At 44.1% G+C, this 17132-nt stretch overlaps 1 protein-coding gene and 1 pseudogene across 2 annotated transcripts; both read right to left on the reverse strand.

Annotated features, from left to right (window-relative positions):
• Nucleotides 1-964: 964 nt before the first annotated feature.
• Nucleotides 965-11049, reverse strand: LOC112237074 (XK-related protein 5). 2 transcript variants are annotated; one of them, XM_042300583.1, is made up of 7 exons: nucleotides 10775-11049; nucleotides 9359-9527; nucleotides 8602-8786; nucleotides 7547-7759; nucleotides 5952-6121; nucleotides 3736-3847; nucleotides 965-3306 (listed from the first exon to the last, which is right to left on the reverse strand). In XM_042300583.1, exons 1-7 carry the CDS (start codon nucleotides 10899-10901, stop codon nucleotides 2267-2269), a joined length of 2016 nt encoding a protein of 671 aa, XP_042156517.1. In that variant the 5' UTR covers nucleotides 10902-11049; the 3' UTR covers nucleotides 965-2266. The 2 variants fall into 2 exon arrangements, with proteins under 2 accessions (XP_042156517.1, XP_024261463.1); XM_024405695.2 differs by having other exon boundaries at nucleotides 9359-9542; nucleotides 10775-11048.
• A 2798-nt stretch (nucleotides 11050-13847) lies between these two features.
• LOC112237071 lies at nucleotides 13848-14573 on the reverse strand (annotated as a pseudogene).
• Between the last annotated feature and the right edge of the window lie 2559 nt (nucleotides 14574-17132).

The following is a 17132-nucleotide window of genomic DNA, read 5'->3' on the forward strand; positions in this document are numbered from 1 at the left end:
CTTGAAAATGTGGAGTGGTTCTCAGTTATGTGTTGTATTGGACTTGCCCCAAACATAGTTAAATTGCTTTGCCACAATTTGTGCAGTATTACTTTTATGCCTTGTTGCAAACATGATGCATGTTTTGGAGTATTTTTAATTCACTCTGTCAATTAGGTTATTATTGCGGAGTAACTGCAATATTGTTGATCCAGGCTTAGTTTTCTCCTATGCAGCCATTAAACTCTGTAACTGTTTTAAAGTCACCATGGTGAAATCCCTGAGCGGTTTTCTTCCTCTCCGGCAACTGAGTTAGCGTGGACGCCTGTATCTTTGTAGTGACTGGGTGTATTGATACACCATCCAAAGTATAATTGATAACTTCATTATGCTGAAAGAGATATTCAATGTCTGCTTTCTTTTCTTCTTTTAAACCCATCTACCAATCGGTGCCCTTCTTTGGTCTTTGTGGTTGAATCTGTTTCAAATACACTGCTCGACTGAGGGACCTTACAGATAATTATATGTGTGGGGTACAGAGATGAGGTATTCATTTAAACATCATGTTAAACACACAGTGAGTCCATAATTGTTAGGACATTTCTTTACTCCTGAACTTATTCAAGCTTGCCATAACGAGTGGCGTAGCAGTCTAAGGTACTGCAAGGCGTCACTACAGACCTTGGTTTGAATCCGGCTGTATCGCAACCAGGCCGTGATCGGGAGTCCCATAGGGCAGCGCACAATTAGCCCAGCGTCGTCAGAGTTAGGGAAGGGTTTGGCTGGGGTAGGCAGTCATTGTAAATAAGAATGCGTTCTTAACTGACTTGCCTAGTTAAATAAAGGTTAAATAAAAACATAAAAAACAAAGGGGTTGAATACTTAATGACTCAAGACATTTCTGCTTTTCATTTTTAAATCATTTGTAAACATTTTAAAAACATAATTCCACTTTGACATTATGGGGTACCAGTGACCAAAAACATCTCAATGTAATCAATATTAAATTCAGTCTGTAACACAACAAAATGTGGGAAAAGTGAAGGAGTGTGAATGCTTTCTGAAGACACTGTATCTTACCCTGGGTCATTTATAGAGCATTTAATCAACAATACAATGATCCCTTATAAGAGATGAAAAAATGAGCACAGCAAAACATTGTCACAAAATATGTCTTGGATATCCCTTATTCTTCCACTTACCTTCACATTTGAGGTGTGAAAACTGTTTGAAACACAACCACGCGCCTGAGACAGTACAATACAGCGTATTTTAGAGTTTCTCAATTGGAAAAACTGCATTTAGCAAGTTAACATGTTCAACATGTCTTTAAGACAAAGAATAAAATAAAACAAATTTTATCTTTGCAACAATGTACCTTAAAAATATTAATTAATTCGCTCAATAAATACGTTTGTTAATATGAATAACTTTGCAAAAGGCAAAATGGGACATATAAAATGTGGGACAACTGTCTGATTTCACCATCAAACAGTTTTGTGGAGTTGACTATGAAGCCCTGTCTGTCCTAAGCAGTGTCAGCAAGTGAGTGTATAGGTTCACCTGGGGTGTAGTCATTAGTGCACAGCACACCGTAGCAAATGATAGCTAAACATTTTGCAAAGGACAAGTTCAGTTTAGTCCTTCCCCGTTCTGGTCGTTTGCTTACGTTTGGTTCCTAGTGAACCCTTGACCTGTTCAATGTGTTGATTATGTTCATTTTGGGGGTATGGGGAGTGAGTATCTTTTCAAAGCAATAACAAAAACACAACAGGAAATTAGAGGTGCACTGATACTATCAATGATGGTACTCAGTATCTGGCCGATACGGTATCTGTAAATGCCAGCCAAAACAAAGTTCAGATACCAAGCTGACATATTGCAGTGAGTATCTTCACATTAGCCGAGATCATGTCACCACTTCTTAGAATTATTTTTTAGAAGCATTTAAATAGGTTTTTTATGTGGTATTATTTGTTTATTGTATTATATTTGGTTGATTAGGAGGTAGTGTTGATTGAACTGGGTTAAAGTTACTGATGTAAAAAGTAAGTACCGGTACTCGGCGGAATATGAAATCCTCAATAGAAAGCACTTGGTACTCGGAACAATCAGCAAGAAATGGTAACGGAGAGCTTTATAGGAAATGTATATTACTTAAGATACTTGTGCTTAAAATGAGCTTTGAGCTGGGCTTGTGTTTGATTATGCTTCCTCTCCATTGACTTTTCAATCTCTTTCCACCATCTTTTTTTTCTCCTCCCTCTCCTTTTTCTCTCCCTTGTTCTTAAAATCCATCGTCCTGGTCTCGCCGTGACAGTATCAGCTGCCTCCTGGGACCACTCAGATGAGGGATGCTGGGCGGTGCGTCCCCCTGCACCCCAGAGTCCAGTTTGGGTGTGGAGGTGTAGCGAGGCCCCATCTGACCCATCTGCAGTCCCCTGACGTCCCTGTGCAGGGCGGGGTCGCTGGGGATGGAGCCGAGGCCTGCCATGCCCATGGGGGGGCTGGCCCGGTCCAGGCGGGGGTTGCTGGTGCTGCTGGGGGACTGGGGGTCAGCACTGAAGTACAGTGTGGAGCTGGACAGGGTGGTGCTGGGGCAGAAGTATGGCTCGGGGCTGTCCCCGAACACCGATTTGCCCTCGGGCGAGCTGCGCTTTAAGGAGTCAGACACCGGTGACTCCAGTGGGCTCTGCATGTCCTCCAGGCTGTCCTCGCTCTCCTCCTCGCCAGGCGTCTCGGCGGATATGGGCTCATCGCTGGCGCTCTGGAACTCCTCCTTGCAGTCCGAGAGGGGTGCTAGGCCCCACTTCGTCCCCTGCGATTCGGACACCGAGGCGCCGGAGACCCCGTCGTAGTTGCCCCCACACGCCGTGGTAGTCCTGCCGCCACCTGTACCCGTGGCCTCCGAGTTACAACAGTAATCGTCCTCGTCCAAGTTGGCCACCACGCCACCGGAGCCATAGGCCTGGTTGATCTTTCCTACGTCACTCGTTTTTAGTGCCAAGCGAATCAAGAGCCAGTGGTGGTGGCGGCAGAGGCACGAGTTCCCCAGCCTGGGACCGCAACTCCCAGGATGCTCCAGGAGGGAGCCGGCCACACCAGAGAGGGAGAAGCTGCCGTGATTGTGCAGGGAGGAGGGTGCGGCCTGTGGAAGGCTCTTGTCACCTCCCCCACCCCCTAGGGAGTAGGAAGACTCGCCCTGCTCTAGGCCCTCCAGGCAGGTGGAGCCCATGTGGTGGTTGCGGTGGCCGAGGCCATGGCCTGTGGCGATCTCAGTGGACTTGGGGTGGAGGAAGCGGTAGTACAGGACTAGAGAGGTGGAGCCTGGTGTAGGGAGAGATAAGAGAGGGGGAGACTTAGAAACACGCTCTGTGTGATGCAGAGTATTTGAATGGACCGTGACGTACGATACTGAACAAAGTATAGTATTCATTAAAGGTTAAGGGTTAAGGTGATGGGATTGAAAGTTCCTTATGGGGTTCAGTTGCTTGTGTCTGAAGCTTGACACGGTGCCGTAGATAGATTGACAATGTATCCCTTACAGCCATGAACATGACTAAATATGTCATATTTTAGGTTTCTCTTGTATCAAACATTTGCCTTAAATTAAATGTAAATATGAATTTTAGAAGTACTTGTTTTCTTTTAACACAATAGGTTTTTAACATCCTCTTTGTTCTGTGCACAGGCATCAGGCATAACAGTGGCTTAAACTAAATGCTACATAAGGGAGGGAATCAAAGAGTGACTCACCAAGCAGGAAGCTGCTCAGCACAGCGATGGGGAGGGTCATGCTATCCCATGATTTCTCACTGAGGAAGTCGGACGCTGCCACTAGTAGGGTGGTGTTCTCCAGTAGCATGGCCTATCGGAGAAGAGGTCAGAGGGAGGTCAGGAGAAGTCATGACAGGACTAAGACGGGACAATGGAATGCAAGGACAGGAAGTGTGTGTGCATCTGCAGCTGTGTGTGCACCCATATGAACATGAGTGAAATAATAGGCCCCCCAAAAAATACAAAACATACAACTCGTCACAAAGACACAGGGGTGAACGCATAAGACAACGAATGACACCAAGCAGCAGGAGATTCAAACAGAACTCAATTGAATTCGATAATCTTTATTGTCCCTGAATGGTAGTCCTCGTCCTCCTATTCATCATATGTACAACTTAGAAGCAGGAAATTGAAACGGAACTGAATAGGAACATGCACAAAAATCTGAATGAATAGAAAGAAAATATACAGTATTGTCTCCAAAGGGCAATTCAGTTGCAGCATACAGAATTTCTCCTCTACTGAATTCTTTCTTCCTGGCAACTGAACCTTTTTTGGAACACCATTATTTGTGTCTTACTGAGATTTACTGTCAGGGCCCAGGTCTGACAGAATCTGTGCAGAAGATCTAGGTGCTGCTGTAGGCCCTCCTTGGTGGGGGACAGAAGCACCAGATCATCAGCAAACAGTAGACACTTGACTTCAGATTCTAGTAGGGTGAGGCCAGGTGCTGCAGTCTCTCTCTCTCCAATTAAAGTCCAAGGGATTTATTGGCATGGAAAACATATGTTTATATTGCCAAAGCAAGTGAAATAGATCATTAACAAAAGTGAAATGGAATGGCAGCTCAGTTTCCACCTCATTTTGTGGGCAGTGTGCACATAGCCTGTCTTCTCTTAAGAGACAGGTCTGTCTACGGCGGCCTTTCTCAATAGCAAGGCTATGCTCACTGAGTCTGTACATAGTCAAAGCTTTCCTTCAGTTTGGGTCAGTCACAGTGGTCAGGTATTCTGCCGCTGTGTACTCTCTGTTTAGGGCCAAATAGCATTCTAGTTTGGGTCAGTCACAGTGGTCAGGTATTCTGCCGCTGTGTACTCTCTGTTTAGGGCCAAATAGCATTCTAGTTTGGGTCAGTCACAGTGGTCAGGTATTCTGCCACTGTGTACTCTGTTTAGGGCCAAATAGCATTCTAGTTTGGGTCAGTCACAGTGGTCAGTTATTCTGCCGCTGTGTACTCTCTGTTTAGGGCCAAATAGCATTCTAGTTTGGGTCAGTCACAGTGGTCAGGTATTCTGCCACTGTGTACTCTCTGTTTAGGGCCAAATAGCATTCTAGTTTGCTCTGTTTTTTTGTTAATTCTTTCCAATGTGTCAAGTGATTATCTTTTTGTTTTCTCATGATTTGGTTGGGTCTAATTGTGTTGCTGTCCTGGGGCTCTGTGGGGTCTGTTTGTGTTTGTCAACAGAGCCCCAGGACCAACTTGCTTAGGGGACTCTTCTCCAGGTTCATCTCTCTGTTTGGTGATGGCTTTGTTATGGAAGGTTTGGGAATCGCTTCCCTTTAGATGGATTTACAATTTAGAGTCTCTTTTCTGGATTTTGATAATTAGCGGGTATCGGACTAATTCTGCTCTGCATTAATTATTTGGTGTTTTATGTTGTACAGTCTCAATTTGGTTTTGTCCCATTTAGTGAATTCTTGGTTGGTGAGCAGACCACAGAACTCACAACCATAAAGGGCAATGGGTTCTATAACCGATTCAAGTATTTTTAGCCAGATCCTAATTGGTATGTTGAATTTTATGTTCCTTTTGATGGCATAGGCCTTTCTTGCCTCGTCTCTCAGATTGTTCACAGCTTTGTGGAAGTTACCTGTGACAGTGATGTTTAGGCCGAGGTATGTATAGTTATTTTTGTAAGGCAACAGTGTGTAGATGGAATTTGTATTTGTGGTCCTGGCAACTGGACCTTTCTTTGGACCATTATTTTGGTCTTACTGAGATTTACTGTCAGAGCCCAGGTCTGACGGAATCTGTGCAGAAGATCTAGGTGCTGCTGTAGGCCCTCCTTGGTGGGGGACAGAAGCACCAGATCATCAGCCAACAGTAGACACTTGACTTCAGATTCTAGTAGGGTGAGGCCGGGTGCTGCAGTCTCTGTGTCTCTCTGTCTCGTACGTACGTACGTACGTACCACGTAGAAGCCGGCCATGCGAAAGCGCGAGGGTCCGTCTTTGACGTTGAGGAAGAGGAAGATGTGGACCAATCCCAGCGCGACGTTGAACAGGCGCCAGCGCCAGAGTCCGGTGCAGATTTCCGGTTGCTGGGCGACCAGCCAAAAGGACGCCGTGAGCCAGTGGAAACCTGGAGGTCAGCGTAAAAATAGATAGCTAGTTGAGATTACTGGTTAAAGTTGATTCTGATATGATTAAGATATATATGTTTTATTATCCCAATTAGGGTGTGGTGCCTGGCCACAAACAAATGGAGATTTTAAAAAGGATGTGCAGAGAGAGAGAGAAAAGAAGGAGTAGAGAAAGAGAGTGGACCGGTGTTATTTTGTTGTGTTTACTCAGGGGACTTGGTTGCAGTAAATAATGCATCAATGCAGATTCCAGATCCTTTACAATCATCTGACAGCACAGCCAATCAAAATGGTCAATTATAATCAACTGATTTAATAAACTCATTTGACCTACAATGGACCTCTACGTGCATTATACCAAATTTACAAAGCCTCGGGTTAAATTAGAAATAAATACATATATATTAAATAAAATCAATAAAAGGCATCTATCTTCTTAATGCAACACATGTTGTCCTTCAAAGCTTGTTCCTTGGCAACCAGTTTTCACCATCATGACTAACTAGGCAAGTCAGTTAAGAACAAATTCTTATTTAAAATGATGGCCTACCAAAAGGCAAAAGGCCTCCTGTGGGGACGGGGCCTCAGGAGTCTGGTGGGAGGAATGGAATAACCCCCTTTTCCTGGGCAGAAGTCTAATTAACATAATACAAAAATCCCTATACAAATCTGTCAGTTTAAGCTGTTTTTATAACATTGGCTGCGTCTCAATCCACCGCATCCGCCTTTGTAACACTTCTACATCTGTGGTGAAAGGTGACAGAGCCAGAGCGGTGTTGTCAAACCATGAGACATCCTGAAAATCTGTCTGCTCACAAAGTCCTCTGTAGCGTCCGAACGGTATGGAATACAAACTACAATGAGATGAGACTCTCACAAACACGACGGTGTTCTCTGTTTTGCTCGACGACCCCCACAAGCGTCTTGGGTCTCGTCTGAAGTCGGTTCAGCCGATCTGCCAACTTCTGTCTGTAGGGTCCGAGCAGTTTGGGCTACACACTAATGTGACCTCTCTGTAGAAAGGTGAGACTCTCAGGATGTTGGTTGTTTTGCTCTAGGAGCCCACGGACCTCACAAGACTTGTCTGAAGGTCCCTCAGTACTAGTTGCTAAAATGAATGGAAGTATACAGTATATGGAGACTAATCTTTCTTATATCTCTCAGATATGGGATAGACACTTCGGAACAAACTTCCATTCGATTTTTTGGGGGGGGGGGCTTTCTGTTCCATGTAGTGAATATGTTATTAAAAGCATTTGTATGGGCTAATAGCAGTAAGGCCAAAAATATTTTTTTAATACTTCAAGGGGTCTTAAAATTCAAGAACAAATAGAAACATGATCCTTCTTAAATAATTCTCTACCCCCTCCCTCCCTCGTTCTCTTTGTCTCCCTCCCACCTCGCTCTCCCTTTCTCTCTCTCACCTGCCACTCCGCAGGTCCACCAGTGGAAGTAGCGGGCGAAGGACATGAGGCTTGCCACGCGGGCGCCCAGCATGCCCGCCCTCCACAGCAGCTGGCACAACAGGGCGGCCGGAGGCATGGCCAGGTGGCCCGGGCGGATCAGGCAGCATGCCCGGCTGAACAGCACCAGCGCCCAGGACAGTGACAGCAGGCACAGGCCTGCGCACACCGCTACTGTGGAGAGGGATGGGTGGGTAAGGGAGTGGGGGAGAGAGAGAAATTTAAGACATGTTTTAAGGTATACAGACATTTTGGGGATACAAAAATGACAAGGTATTTACTAAGAAAATGGCACGTATAGTAATAAAACATGTTGTTTAAGTGACTGGCTGTAACAGCCTTCTCAAAGGGTCCCAGCCTAATTCTATAAGTCTATGGTCCCAGATGAGCTGGCACAATCTGATGGACAGTACAGTTTACTGTGATTTCAATGAACATTCAGGAGTCATCAGCTCTTTAGGATATGAAAATATATATACCCAACATTATTACGTCATCACAGACATATGCAGGGAAAATGTTATAAGTAATTATTCAGGACAGGGCTAGTATAAACTACAATAGTACCTCACCACAGGTTACAGACAGCTTTTTCATTACTCCCAATCCAACTCAACCCTAGATCTGGGGCCGTATGCTGATCTAGGATCAGCTCCCCCACTGTCCATGTAATCTTATTCATGGTGATATAAAAGGCTAAACTGATCTTAAAATCAGCACCCCTACTCTGCGGCACTTAAAAAACATACCAGTTAGGAGACCAGGGTTGTATGTATCAAGTGTCTCAGAGTACGAATACTGACTTAGGTTCAGTTTTAACTTGTGGATCATAATTAACAAGATCATATGGATGGGACCTGATCTTAGATTAGCACTCTTACTATGAATACCAACCCACTAAGAGATGGTAAAATTGTAATTATTACATAGTAATTAATTTGATATGATGTAGTCTACATGTTTGTTTCTTTATAATGAATGAAATGAAGCATCACCTGGGTACAGTGGTGTCTTACCTGGGGAGTGGAGTTCCACGTCAGTGACAGCTAAGACGTAGGTCTGCAGCAGTGTCTGAGGGAGGGTGAGGACCAGGGCCTCCAACAGGCGGAGGGCGGACACATCGGCCTGCTGCATCACAGCCGCCCCGAGCTCCCCCGCACTACCCTGCATGTCCCATACGGATATCATGCAGTCCCACAACCTGCCAGACGGGGAAGACAAAGGGCAATGGCTGTAATACAGAGCTGGTGCAATGGGGGCAGCGCGAGAAGGTAGTTGGTTATGTATAGTGGATGTGGATGATGATGTGTGTTGGTGGGATTGTGTGTCTGCAATTTAGATATGTAGAATTCTAAAGATGATCTACACATAAAATGCAAAAATTGTAGGTTTAATGACGTAAACCTCTCAAAGTAACCTCTAATGCCCATCACTTACAGTATAGTAATAGAGGGCAGATAGGACAGGAGATCTTATTTATCCAACTAAGTAAATCAGTGGCTGTTTTCAAAATGATTGTTACTTTGAAATATTCTGAGCTGAAAGCAACTTCTCCGTCAATTTATAATTCTGAGGCAGATCGTTCTGTTGTCAGGGTCCTGTTTTTTAAGGCACACTGTAACAAAACGTTCAAAAGCATTTTGCAACAGAAAACAAAAGCGGACATTTCTAATCGGTCAAGTTCAGCTAGTAACCTCCACATTTCAATCAGTTTTCTTACATTTTGTGCCTATTGAACATACCCAGGTGTAGCGATTGTTCAGGTGGGCTCACCTTTGGAAGATGCCCAGTTGCAGCACATGTGTGAGGGTCAGGAACCAATAGTGGTCTTCCCCGTCGTCACGGTACCACCTGAGACTCAACACCTGGACCAGTATCCCCGGCAACAGGAAGGCGAGGGTCATCCCCGCCCACTGCGTTTCTTCATTCCATAGGTAGAATCCTACACAATAGATCACTTTATAGATCACACACACAGAGGGAAGAAATAGGTCTATTATACATTTAAATCAATGTAATAGTGTATCTGTGTACTACAAGGTCTATTTACATACATATAGAATATATTGGTTACATTCTGTACAGTCTCTGGTGGGAGTGAATGGTGATACATTCCATTGCACACAATGCCAGCTACATAAATGAACAAGTGAGGTGAGTGACTTAGTGAGTGGATGGCTGGATAAATGAATGAATGGTATATTTGGAAACAATCCCCTCGCCTTTATTTCACAACAAAAACAGACATGTCGAAAGCCATATCAAATGTATTGATCATTGTTAATTAAATGCTATTTATGTGTATGCCTCTTGGCCACACACTTGGCAAGGGCAGAGAAGAGCTCTTGATGGCTAGATCTGGATTATTTCTGTGTTATCCATCAGGACTGACTGTCTCTGTTGGTGGGGCCCTAGAGAGGCTCTCAGGCTAGTTTCTTTGGATCCACATTTGCTACTTGTCCATTGGGTTTCCAAAGCCACAAAGTCAAAATTGTCTATTGTAAAAATGTATGGAAGCAAAAATGTGCTTTTGGTCTTAAGGTAAGGTTAGGAATACGTTTAGCAGTGTGATTAGGTTAGGGTCAAGGTCAGGGTGAAAATGACATTTTTAGAAGAGCAATTGTAGAAATGGGAGGGGTTTGTGACTTTGTGGCTGTGGTAACTAGTGTCGACCTTGTCATTGATCTGCTTACTCTACACAAGGATGCACGGCGCCTCTTTCCCGGATAACGGCGCGGAGGAGACCTAATCTGTGCGTGCCCTTCGACTGACCCGCGTGTGATATGCATACAAAAACATCACGGTATAAATAAAGGCTAGCCTTCAACTTACAACACCGCAATGAAACTGGCTATACACGTATAGAGAATGAAACAGAAAGGTCGGTGGTAATTCGTGCAATGTTACCGGGCCACATTCACATTAACGTATGCACATACAGTAGCTAGCTAATGTGGCTAACGTTACTAGCCTAATGTTAGCCAAGTGATGCTGAACTGTACTAGACGTGTAACGTTAGCTAGCTAAATACGCATTCCATGGAGTCCATAATAACACATTTCCCCGGAAAAACAAGAGCTCTACCATTGCATATAACTAATTGAAGGTCACTAACGCAGTCCACTGAACATGCTGTGAATGAGGCAGAATACAGTGGCTAGGCTACTGTAGCGTTTGGTATCCACTTACGCGCGGTCCTTTCAGCCAGTATCACCAGCCCCGACACACCAAAAAGGATAGCCTGGCACCACGCAATCCAGGACCCACTCCGGGCCGCCACGGGCATCATATGGGCGGCAGGCCCAGTGTTTATCATGATACGGAGACTTGGGCGCCGCGGGAACCAGCCGGGGACATTATTATTGTCATCCTTCTCCCTTGGTGGATCCCGTTACCTACCAGTACTCGTCCTCCGGGCTGGCTCCCGTTAAAAATATTTGACGTCACTGCAGTTTTTAAAGAGGCAGTGCACTACACGTTAAAGTAAGTGTTGTTTAAACTCCCTATTGTCACATTGACGTTGAGACGTTACACCTTTTCATCTGGTGGCTATCCTGATTTATACAGGGCCGGCCCTGGACGTTCTGCCGCCCTAGGCGAGACAAACATCTCAGCCAAAAGTCCGAGGAACAGAACATAATAGCAGCCCAATTAATAGGCCTATTACACAAATTAAACACCCTTTTAGCACATCTGGTTAGTAGGCTATATAATCAGTTCAATGTCAATAATATAGCCTAATATTTTCAATCTAATTACATTGTTAAAATCACCAATGTCCTGGACGTTCTGCCGCCCCAGGCCAGACAAAAATAATTACATCTTAGACATCCTTATGAATCTAAGCATGGCACTTTCAAAAGTTACCTTTCCACCCAGACAGAGGCTCCACTGACGCAGAAAACAGTAAGCTTCAAATGATGGCTACTGGCTACAAATGTTGTATAACCCAACAACAGGAGTGCTTCCCTAAAAGCTGCCTGGGTTTAAACAAACATATATTATATTTTCAGAAAGAGAAAAGCACAATTAATAGGGACAGAATAGCAAAACATTTTTTTTAATCTCCTCGAATATTATAGGCTGCCGTTTAGCTTCAGATTGTCATAAAGAGGAATCAATATATCCCCATATGCATCGGAGTCCCGTCTTTCGCGGGCATTTTAGAGCTTGTTTCTACCATAAGGCATCGTTATAGAACGCTTGCTATAATCTGGATACGTTATATGTATTTATTTAAAATACACAAAACAATAGATATCATTTTTGCCTTTTTCTTTAACCAAGGGTATGTGAAACCCTCACTCAATTCGAGCCCTGGTTTTAGTCAAACACACCAAGCCCTTCCCAGACACGGAGGTATTTAATCAGTACATGCGAAAGTATTGGATTATTTGGCTATACCGACATCTATGGACAGGATAATTGTGTCTGTCAAACAGGTAGGCTGAACACGTATTGTTTGGAAGATGAAGAAATAAGCTCCAATTATCTATGTCATTCTATGTTTATGCCCATAAACATTTTTGGTGCACTTTAACCCCTGCATCGGAGAGTTACATTGTTGCTATCACTATGCAACCTATAGTTGGAAAACGACGTTTTTTTATTAATAATATCCCACCTGTTATCACACATGGGACGACCCCATAATTGTTACAATTACAATAAAAATAACAAGTTTATATAACATATTTAACATATATGTTATATTACTGTAGAACTGTAAAACAGTAAGATAATTTGGAAACAAGTGCTGTCATAAATTCATGGCGGGCGTCGTTTCGCTGGAGCAGTGTAAAATAACCTTTATGTCAATGACCCAGCCTTAATGAATTTAGTTGATTTACATATCGAATGTTATTGTCCAACATCAGTTTCAGAATGTATTTATTTCGTCTCCACGGAGAGAGGCCTATTTCCTCTGCTGTGGTGCTGTCAGCGATGTGTCCTCTCGGTAGCTGTCCATGGTCCTGATTCTTCCAGTCCCTGGTTCCATCCCTGGTTCCATCCCTAACCAGCGCAGATTTGCACTCGTGTGAAAAACGTTTGCAGAAAAAACAAAATGCTGCATCGTTTTGCTTGGAATAGACTAGCCTTGGTCTCTCCACTCTCTCCCCGCTCGCCATCCTCCTATAGTAGTGGGCCACCTAAAACTTTCGTTGCCCCTCATCTCTTGTGAAATTCCCCTCCTTATCCTGATGTGGCCCTGCCTGCCTGCACTAACATATCCTGCAAAGATCCACTCATTTATTTTGGCCACTCACTGGGCTCTTTAATGTTTTTTGTTTGGGAGTCGGATTTAGTAGCAGCACCACCACTGTCATCGGGCGACGAATCTGAGTGTTGGTCCAAGATAGTAGGGTCTTCGCCGGCAATGTTTGGAGGTGTGGCTAGGCCTGGTGCGACCACCTGTTCTTGTCCAGCCAGGGAGCTGTCATCATCGGTGGAAGTGCATGGCTCGGACTCCTCCGGTTGGCCCTCTTCGAGCAGGGGCTCGTCGTTCTCGGCGAATGAATGGCCTGTCCTCATAGGCTGGTCAATCTCCACACCGGCTGGTGGACGTTGCTGACCACTGATACATTTTACCAGCGAATTTCTTTGGTTTAGAGATTGTGCCTCTTTTCCCATTGTTTGTTTTTTTAAATATTCGCTTCCTGGTCGTTTTTGTATTTTAGACATGATAGCAAATGGTTTCACATCTCTATGGATTACTTTTAGTTCAAATGATATCCACTAGTAGTTGCTAGCTAACTTTACAGGCTACTGCCTTAGTCACCAATCGTCTTCGTCACATATTAACATAAAAAAATACAATTATTTAATTGGCAGATTCATTTTGATTAATGTTTCACAATTGGATAATCCCATATAAACACACACATCACCATAGCTACCAAGGACAGTGCGAGTGAACTTCGGGAGAAGCGGGAGGGGGCGGGAACTGCAGCAACGCTATGAGCTGGTGGCTGGGGTGCCGCGGGCGGTGAAGCAGTGATGCCAATTTAGCAATTTTGTTGCTAGATTTAGCAACTTTTCAGGCTACCCTGGCAACATTTTTTGAAACAGCACCTAGCAACAAATTTAGCTACTTTTAAAAAATATATTTGGAACTTTTAGCAACTTGTGAAAAGTGACTCAAACGCTAAAATGCACACATTTTCCGTCTAAATGACACAAACACGATTCTCTGTCACACACCCAGTCACAACACACGTGCCTGGCTCAAAAGTGCACTGTGAGTAACGTCAGCAGCAGGCGCTCAGCTCGGGCACGGCAGCAGCAATTTCAAGTAGGTGAAACACTCGATGTCCAGCATGTGCACCTCGTCCACAAACAGCACCCCAGGGACCAGCTCAGCCACACCCTGGTCAATGTAGCAGTTTACCACCTTGTTGATCTCAGCTCACAGCTTGTCTGTGATCTCGGTCTTCTTGGGCTTCATCAGCTGTCCCATCATAGACAGGATATCTTGACCTCCCTGTGGTCTAGCATTGGCAATATCCAGGTCGTGTAGCGGGATGTCTTGGATAATCTCATTCTTCTTGTGGACGTCCCCCTTAGGCAGCGGCACGTACTCCTCAGCCTCCAGGTCAAACTCTGTGGCAAATGTGTCACACCGACCTTGTCTCTTGACGGCGCCACTGTTTGCTTCAATGTAGATGACGTCTCCCGCTTCCACACACTCCTTCTGCAGGCTGTCATAAATACTGGGGTCCAGCTTGAGCTGCTTGGTGCCCTTGCCGGTCTTCAGTCCGATGATGACGTGGCTGATGGTCTTCCCGTAACCACCCATGGGGTTCTCTGTCTCACAGGGGGTCAGCTCTGTGACCTCCCCCTCATACACCTCCTTGGTCTCCTTAATACGCAACCCTATGGCCCTCCTGAAGTTCTCCATCAGCACCTCTGTTTTCTTGATCTCAGAAGAGTAGACCTCACTGCCCACCATGGGGCAGAAGGGCACCTTGTTGCCGAGCTCCTGTGCCATAGCCCCCCCCAAAGTTAATCCTGCTCCTTCTTGTTCCTCTCATTCCAGCCTTCCACTCATCCTTTTCTTCCGAGCCCCCATCAAGCTGCCCCATCTGTGCATCATCCACTGTAGTAGTTTGTTATGTTCAGATAAATACATGGTTTTAAAGGTTCTTTGCGTGTTAATAAAATGTGATTTTTTTTTCAATATAACGGAAAACTTGGGGGGGGGGGCGGCAGTAGCAATTTCAGCAAGTTGCAAATCATTGTTGGCTGACTGCAGCAGCAGTCGTACTGGTTCGATGAGCCAAACCCAATGAATGTAGTTGGTTACGAATGTTGGATCTTAAACAGAACTTACAACATCAATCAACATGTCTCAATCAAAATTGTACAGCCAGAAGTACAGAAAAGAGTGGGAGTCTGTACCTGAACAAATGTCAAATCATATTTTTTGCCGAGATGGCCAGTCAATTTGAGTAACGTTATTGTGTATTCTCCGTAATGACATCACAACATCATTTAGCAACTTTTAGCAACAAATCAACGTGCCTCTAGCAACTTACCCTGAAAATTAGTTGGCAAAACTGCTGTGAAGTTGCTGATCAGTGGCACTGGAGGGCGGGCAGCCAATTGTCAAAATGCCGCACCAAATTCAAGTGCCTAATCTTGCCTAATGGGAGGCCGCACCTGGGTTTATAATCTTCCATATCACACAGATCCAGGGATATAATACTTTGGGTGCTATGCCCCTGAGAAAACACTCAGGAAAGAAAGATACACTTATTCAAACACCTAAGAAAGAGGATAATGACACAGGAACACAGACAGTGAACCTACAGCGACTTCAGACAACCTGCGTGTGTGTGTTAGTGGTGTTAGTGGTGTGCGTGTTAGTGGTGTGTGTGTTAGTGGTGTGTGTGTTAGTGGTGTGTGTGTTAGTGGTGTGCGTGTTAGTGGTGTGCGGGGTCAGCTGTTTGTTCACCCGCACCTACCTGTAATTGCTAATAACCCATCTGCTACCGCCCGACTGAGTGTACAAAACATTAGAAACACCTCCCTAATATTGAGTTGCACCCCTTTTTCCCCCTCAGAACAGCCTCAATTTGTTGGGGCTGTGACTCTACAAGCTGTTGAAAGCGTTCCACAGGGATGCTGGCCCATGTTGACTCCAATGCTTCCCACAGTTGTCAAGTTGGCTGGATATCCTTTGGGTGGTGGACCATTCTTAATACATACAGGAAACTGTCACAGCAGCGTTGCAGTTCTTGACACACTCAAAACGGTGCGCCTGGCACCTATTGCCAGTGGTGGAAAAAGTATCCACTGTCCTACTTCAGTAAAAGTAAAGATACTTTAATAGAAAATGACTCAAGTAAAAGTCAAAGTCACCCAGTAAAAACCTACTTGAGTTAGTCTAAAAGTATTTGGTTTTAAATATACGATCAAAAGTAAATGTAATTGCTAAGATATACTTAGGTGTCAAAAGTTAAAGTATGAATAATTTACAATTCCTTATATTAAGCAAACTAGAGAGCTCAATTTTCTTGTTTTTCTTAATTTATGGATAGCCAAGGGCACACTCCAACATGCAGACATCATTTACAAATGAAGCATGTGTGTTTAGTGAGTCCACCAGTTCAGAGACAGTAGATTTGACCATGGATGTTCTCTTGATAAGTGCGTGAATGGACCATTTTCCTGTAACAAGTACTTTGGGGTGTCAGGGAAAATGTATAGAGTAAAAAGTACATCATTTCTTTAGGAATGTAGTGAAGTAAAAGTAAAAGTTGTCAAAAAAGATAAATAATAAAGTATAGTACTACAAAGTATTTTTTACTTAAGTAGTTTGCACCACTGCCTACTACCATACCCCTTTCAACTGCACTGAAATATCCTGTCTTGCCCATTCACCCTCTGAATGGCACACATACACAATCCATGTCTCAATTCAAGACTTAAAAATCCTTCTTTAACCCGTCTCCTCCCCTTCATCTACACTAATTGAAGTGGATTTAACAGATGACATCAATAAGGGATCATAGCTTTCAACTTTTTTATCATCAACACCTGGGGTTTGTTCACAAATTCACTCTGGAGTGCCAGAGTGTGCTCTGGGCGTTAATAAATTCAGAGCGTTGTCAGATTGTCTGTTCATAAACTCAGAGCTCACACTGGATGCTCTAGCCTATGAGTAGGGTTGGTCTGAGCGTTCTGACCTCACAACGGCAGTCAAGCACCTACAGTGCCTTGCGAAAGTATTCGGCCCCCTTGAACTTTGCAACCTTTTGCCACATTTCAGGCTTCAAACATAAAGATATAAAACTGTATTTTTTTGTGAAGAATCAACAACAAGTGGGACACAATCATGAAGTGGAACGACATTTATTGGATATTTCAAACTTTTTTAACAAATCAAAAACTGAAAAATTGGGCGTGCAAAATTATTCAGCCCCTTTACTTTCAGTGCAGCAAACTCTCTCCAGAAGTTCACTGAGGATCTCTGAATGATCCAATGTTGACCTAAATGACTAATGATGATAAATACAATCCACCTGTGTGTAATCAAGTCTCCGTA

The sequence above is a fragment of the Oncorhynchus tshawytscha genome, linkage group LG18 (genome assembly GCF_018296145.1).
Source record: "Oncorhynchus tshawytscha isolate Ot180627B linkage group LG18, Otsh_v2.0, whole genome shotgun sequence".
Lineage (NCBI taxonomy): Eukaryota > Metazoa > Chordata > Actinopteri > Salmoniformes > Salmonidae > Oncorhynchus > Oncorhynchus tshawytscha.